Genomic DNA, 6,765 nt, shown 5'->3' on the forward strand with positions numbered 1-6,765 from the left:
GATTTATATCAAGTGTCAGACTTTTCATATAACCATCCTTCTTATAATTTCTATAAACTTTTGCAAAGCTACTCATTAGATTTAGAACCTCTCTATCTTTAATTTTTTTCATATTATCTAAAACCATATTAAGTACCTCTCTATTCTCAACCTTATTATTAAGAGGGATTACTTCCTGATCAATATAATATTCCCAATTGTCAAGTTGTTCTTCATTTTTAAACATTTTGTTAGATTTTATATTCTTAAGATTTTCATAATAATTAGATCAAAGTTATTATTCTTTTGAGAATGGATATGAACAAACTTTCCATGATCTATAAGATTCTTATTATTTTTATTTTCCTTCTCATTTGAGTTTAGGAGGACCTCAAACCTTGAGACAAGAAAATTATTTGAAGGATTATTACTCACAACTTGTAAGTTCATATTTTTATTAGAGGTCAATTTTTTTTTTCCTAAGAGGCCTCAATCATAATCCAAGGACCAACATGATTTTGTTCATTATCTTTAAGATAATTAAGTTTATTATTCTTATTCTCCTTTACTAAAATGATATCCATCTTTAATCTATATCCTGATATTCCTAAGCTATATCAGATGTACCATTTATATATTTCAAGAGGCAGTCTAGATACAAACCTAGATTGCAATTTTCCTAAAATGTTGATCTTAGGCCCTAAAAGAGATTGCCAACATTGTTCTATAAAATAATGATATAAAATAAGTTGCAAATTGATAATCCCCTCTATTATTAAATTTAACCAAAATGAACCTTTAATACCATCTTTAAATCCTTAATTCTACCCCACAAAGTTTTTGGCTTATTATCCATATATTTCAAAGAAACTGATTTCTCTTAAAGTTTAACTATTAAAGTATATATTTTTTTCATGGATAACACTTATGTTCATAGTCATCTAAAAAAAAAATTAAGATTAGGACATAATTGATTAGATTTTGTGACTTTTTTTAACCTCTTCCTCATCATCTAAAGGTATATTAAAGTCTTTCATTAGTGATGAAAGTATCTCATCATCTCTTAAAGGTAGGTTTAATCCCTCTAGCACAATAAGTAAATCCTTAAAAGAAAGACGATTAACATTAAAAAAGTTAGAGGTCCCTTAATTTCGAACAGGATGATCTATTAATTCCTCCTCCATGGACTCCACTTTATCTTCTTCCAGCAAGGTACTATCGATCTTAATTTTCTTCTTTCTTCTCGTTAGTAAATCCACCTCCTCCATGGTCGTTTTCTCCGTCATCTCCATCGAGGGTAATAATATAGCTTTGGAAAAAATTTGAACACTAAGAATAATTCACTCACTCCCTTCGATCTACTAAACATGATTACCTATTTTCTACCCTTGATTAAGGGTTATCCAGCAAGTCCTAAAAGAATAAGGTGTTATCATAAATGAAACCCTCATAAAGGTTTAAAAGAATGAGACCCTAATAAAGGTCTAAAAGAGTCTTTCTTTCGCAAAACTCTAGTGGAGTGCAAATCTATAATATTTTTTAATGTGTTAAACTTTTACAATATATTTTCATTAATTAATAATATAAAATGCATTTACATTATACCAAAATTATTCTTATATATAATTAAAATATTTTTTTATCACTTTAATTAAAAGTGTGTTTATTCTAACCATTTGAATATATTTTATCAAGGGGTTTGAGTCCAACACTATACACCAACAAGATTTGATTAAAAAAATGAAAAATAAAAGTAAACATTCTTCATGACAAAATAAAAAAATTTCTTAATGTTGTTCAAAATTGTTTCCGATCGCTAAATTAAGCATAATAAGCAGTTTAGGGGTGGACACTAGTCGAATTTGGATGAAAAATCTCTAAATCAAAGGAAACTGATTAGGACATATCAACTTCTATTTTCATTTGAGACATCTATTGGATTGAGCGAGTCTTACTTAAGATGACAAGCGAATTGGATGAGTGATTTTTTTTTGGATAATTGAGTAGAGCATGGAGGAGAACTAACATCGGAGAACGAAGGTGGTTGCCAAAAGAATGAGAATGAAAGATAAAAAAATCTTTATGCAACGATTTTGCAATGTATTTGAGAATAGAAGATAAAAATATGTGTTTTCCTCTCTCAATTGAATTTAATTTATGGATCTTTTAAGTTTGCAAACAATTCAAGTAGAGAGAGGTTGTTCCTTCTCTCACGCACACTTACTCACGTATCATTCTCTCATGCCTATCCCATGAATCTAGTAGGACAAATGTTTCCATCTTCATCAACTTCGTGTCTCCATCTATATAAGTTGTACACATATTAGAATCAATATTATAACATGCATTTTTTATGACCAAAAATCTTAAATCTAAAATTGAATTTAACCTTATGTATCTATTACAAATTAAATTTTTTAAATTATTAATTCAAAACCCACTTAGATTCACCTATTGCACAATTTTTTCTTCTTAGTTGATGCAGATTTAGTTGACTTGTCTATGAATGTTCATCCCTAATAAGCACATTATCAAATACTCTAAAACATAAAAAATACACAAATAATTATTAAGTTAGAATTATATTTAGTTCAAAAACACATTTAATTAAAAAAAAGATACAATTTTTATCAGGATTAATAATTTTATATTAAAGTTTTTAGTAATTTATATTTAAGAAAAAATTAAACGTAAATCACCTTATTTTATGACTTTACAAAGTTAAAATAATCCCAAACCCAAGATGTGCTAAAAACTCCCACATGAATGAGATGTTCTAGAGAATGGCTACCGTTCTTAACCTCCCTTGCTCATTTGAAAAATTCCAACAACAAAATTTGAAAAGCAACACGAATACTAGTATAATGGCATTTTCGTAATAATGAACAAACTCCGGGCAGTTCAACAGCACACACTCGCTTTTCTTCCCTTTCACGCTTGCTTCCCGTCTAAGCCAAGATAATAAAACACCACTTTCTTCTTCTCTCTCATCAACATTTTCTGTTTGTACAACTGAAGAACGAAGCCTCACCCCTTCTTCAGTACCTTCTCTCTCTAGAACCAGAACCGCCGCTCCTTTCTCTCTCCTCATCGACAGCGCTACCTTTTTCCTCTTCTTCTCGCTGCGTTGTTGGTGCTGCTACGGTTGTGGTTCCGGCGATGGGACAGCAATCGTTGATCTACAGCTTCGTCGCTCGCGGCACCGTGATCCTGGCCGAGTTCACTGAGTTCACAGGAAATTTCACCGGCGTGGCGGCGCAGTGCCTCCAGAAACTTCCTTCCTCCAACAACAGGTTCACCTACAACTGCGATGGCCACACCTTCAACTACCTCGTCGATAACGGATTCAGTAACTATTTCCTCCTCTCTAGTGTACTTATTTTGCTGATCTGCAACCGTTTTCTGATTTTGCCTTGTTTATTCTTCGATTTGAATTTACGCTATTTGTTACATCTTGATCCGCATGCAGAAAATGGTAATTAAAAAATAGCCTTCGGTGTTCGGTGTGCTTTGCTTGATTTGATTAGGTTAACTATTGAGATTGATTCTTCTTGTTGAAATCTTCGAATGGCTTTGTTGGTACAATGAGAGGAAAAAAAGTGAAAACCGAAGAAGTAAAAGTAAATCTGTGCTACTGAAAATTGGATTGTTTGCCTTGTTGTTCTTGTAGGTGTATCTCATAATTTCTTGCGTTCCATCTGATGTAGTTGTTCTGTTACTTTTTTAATTTATGACACTGCATCGTTTATAATTGTAGTAACAACATTATTTGTTTCTAGAAAGGAAAATTGAGGAAAACTTATTAAATTGCAAGGGTTGGAACTTGGAGTAGAATGCATCTGGTTGTTTAGGAAATGTGCTATATGGAATTTATAAATGACTATTTTTGGCTTTATTGTTGATCGTTTGATTTTATTTTTGAAACGTTATTTTTTCTTTGTGAAACTTTGTTTTCCTTTTTATACTGAAGTTATAATCACTGTTATTTGGAACTAACTAAATGTCTTTTGAACATTGCAGCTTACTGTGTTGTTGCAGTTGAGTCTGTTGGACGACAGATTCCAATTGCTTTCCTCGAACGAATCAAGGAGGATTTTACCAAGAAATATGCAGGAGGAAAAGCAGCAACAGCGGCTGCTAATAGCCTCAACAAAGAGTTTGGGTATACATGTCTGCTGCAATTTTTTATTGCTAATACTTGTGATGATGACATCCAGTATTGTTAAATTTTAAGTATTTGATATTCTTGATTTAGACCCAAGTTGAAGGAGCAGATGCAGTATTGTGTTGATCACCCAGAGGAAATTAGCAAGATTGCTAAAGTGAAAGCTCAGGTTACAGAAGTCAAAGGAGTTATGATGGAAAATATTGAGAAGGTAAAACATTTATCATTTTATCTCCCTTGTTGGCAGGAAGCTATGCAAATAGATTTTATCTTTTCTTGCTGTGGGTGGGTTAAAAGTTTTTCCTTGGGCTAAAATTCCCATTAGTCTTATTTTTCTTTGGTTTTGGGCATTGATGGAGAGGGTTGAATTGAATTTGAAGTTGTATAATTTTGTCAACTTGACTGGTATGTTGCTGTAACATTTTATATCGTATTTGTCAGGTTCTTGACCGAGGGGAGAAAATTGAGCTTTTGGTGGATAAAACAGAGAACCTTCGCTCTCAGGTCCATTGGTTGCTTGTGTTGCATTTTAAGTATCTTTCAGCAATTCTGTAAAAATGCTAAATAATTGATCATTATAGATGGTAGTGGAAGCCTTGTGCACTGGGTGTCTCTTATTAGCAGAGATTATAGATGGTCCAAAACACCCCCCATCAATATCTTAAGACACAGGAATCTACTAATTGACATATGAATGCTAATAATATTCCATCCATCTATATTCACCCGTTTGTGGAAACTTCAAACGAAATAGACATGGTCTTGGACAGGTGCAACAAACAACTCAAATATAAATCATAAGCCAACAAGATTAATATAGGAGAACATTGTGGTGGGTCACTTTTTACCCGATTATAAGATTCTTTTAAGATGAATTTAGTATGCATTATGCAGGGTTGTTGAGAGAATTTGGTCACTGATAAAACCAAACTACTAAATTGCCCTATGTGTGTATGTTTCTAAATAGAAGTCATTGGTAAGGCAAGCCTGTCTATTGTAGTGTCAGTGAGCATTTTGAGATTTAACACCTGTACCTGTATGCATAAGTTATGGTGTTTGAGTATTTTTTTTTTTTCTTTTCTCACCTTCCAATGTTGAATTGTTATGCTTGCAGTGACTATCTAGAGAGCACTTTAAACTTAAATCTTAAATCTTAAATCTTAAAAGTTTGTTGTTATTTTTCATTCTTCTGAAAAACATCATTGCTTGTCTTTCCTGTGACTTGTTTACTTGTTTGATTTTGCAGGCTCAAGATTTCAGGCAACAGGGAACCAAGATTAGGAGAAAGATGTGGTTCCAAAATATGAAGATAAAGCTAATTGTTCTGGGAATCATTATTGCCTTGATTCTCATCATTGTTCTTTCCGTTTGTGGTGGTTTCAACTGTGGTAAATGAATCTTCTCATGTCGTGGCTTCAACTGTGGTATTTTGTTTCCTCACTCGATAAGATTGTCGCTAAGCAGATTGCCATTGCCTCTATTTTGACTTACTTTTTGGGATTTACATTCTTCCTGCTTCTACGATGATCAATATTATATGACATTGCTTGTATAGTGTGTAATGCTTTAATCTTGTCTCCCGTAGCATAATGCTAATCTGCCGTTCTCTATAGTTTAGGTAGGAATTTCAGCATTTGGTTTTGAGGATTATGATGCTCTATTTATGTTACATATTAAGAAACCAACCTTAGCTTCGTTGAGCTTTCTATTATCATAATTTTTTTAGATGAGATAATATGTGCATTTTTGTTTGTGTGAACAAATTTATCCATCGTCGCCCCACTTACGTGCATTCTAAACGCCAGCGGTTTGTATTTTAACTCGTATTAACTTTTAATTCGTTCATTGCTCTGCTCAAACATTCGAATTAATAATGTTTGTATAAATGCTATGATTATGAAATCCATACATACAAATGAGCAGTTAAGATGGAATTGACTACTGTTTTACCGAATGAGTCACGAATATCTAGCCTTTTGATACCCTACGCTCTCCACAAAGTGATGACAACGTATAAATCTTTCCATTTTCTAATTTGATCTGAGAGTTATTTACACTGTTGCACTCAATTTTGAAGCACCTTAATAGAGGGACCAACGGTTAATTTTGAAAGAACTTATTGTTAGATGTGAATGCGCCTGATTTAGAAAGGTAGAGCTTGCATAAATATTTTAATTTCAAATAAAATGTAGGTTTATTCACGTTTTATGTTTATATTTATCACCCAAATAGTGGAAAGTATGGAGTACCATGTCCTAAAAATTTCCTAAAGGGCAGATGTATATGCATGCTGGTTTTGGTTAAAAAATTCTACCAATTTCGCGCGAACTTGTTATGTATTTTCGGAAAATCACAATGCTTTAATGGAACTTGGTTAGCTAAATGTATTTCGTTGAGATAATCAGAGGATATGGAACATCCGACAGAATTGTGCTATCGTGTATAAATTGTTTATGTTCCTTTGATAGTATCAGACTTTAAAGTAAACTTTAATGAAATATGCCTAAGAAATAAAGGAATAAAACAGTAATTTGAAAAAAAAATGGAAAATAAGAATTTGACGGAACCTTGTGGGAGACTAATGTCAATTTTCCCTCTCAAGCCAACGTTTGAATTTGGGT

The 6,765-nt window shown here is 32.6% G+C and overlaps 1 protein-coding gene across 4 annotated transcripts; it reads left to right on the top strand.

Annotated features, from left to right (window-relative positions):
- Positions 1-2,889: 2,889 nt before the first annotated feature.
- On the top strand, positions 2,890-6,072 carry LOC113861319 (vesicle-associated membrane protein 722). 4 transcript variants are annotated; one of them, XM_027494061.1, is made up of 5 exons: positions 2,890-3,349; positions 4,000-4,141; positions 4,235-4,355; positions 4,586-4,648; positions 5,391-5,825. In XM_027494061.1, exons 1-5 carry the CDS (start codon positions 3,139-3,141, stop codon positions 5,538-5,540), a joined length of 687 nt encoding a protein of 228 aa, XP_027349862.1. In that variant the 5' UTR covers positions 2,890-3,138; the 3' UTR covers positions 5,541-5,825. The 4 variants fall into 4 exon arrangements, with proteins under 4 accessions (XP_027349862.1, XP_027349863.1, XP_027349864.1 ...); XM_027494062.1 differs by having other exon boundaries at positions 2,896-3,328; positions 5,391-6,072; XM_027494063.1 differs by having other exon boundaries at positions 2,897-3,328; positions 5,405-5,563.
- Positions 6,073-6,765: the final 693 nt, after the last annotated feature.

The sequence above is a fragment of the Abrus precatorius genome, unplaced genomic scaffold, assembly GCF_003935025.1.
Source record: "Abrus precatorius isolate BTA unplaced genomic scaffold, Abrus_2018 Scaffold3, whole genome shotgun sequence".
NCBI lineage: Eukaryota > Viridiplantae > Streptophyta > Magnoliopsida > Fabales > Fabaceae > Abrus > Abrus precatorius.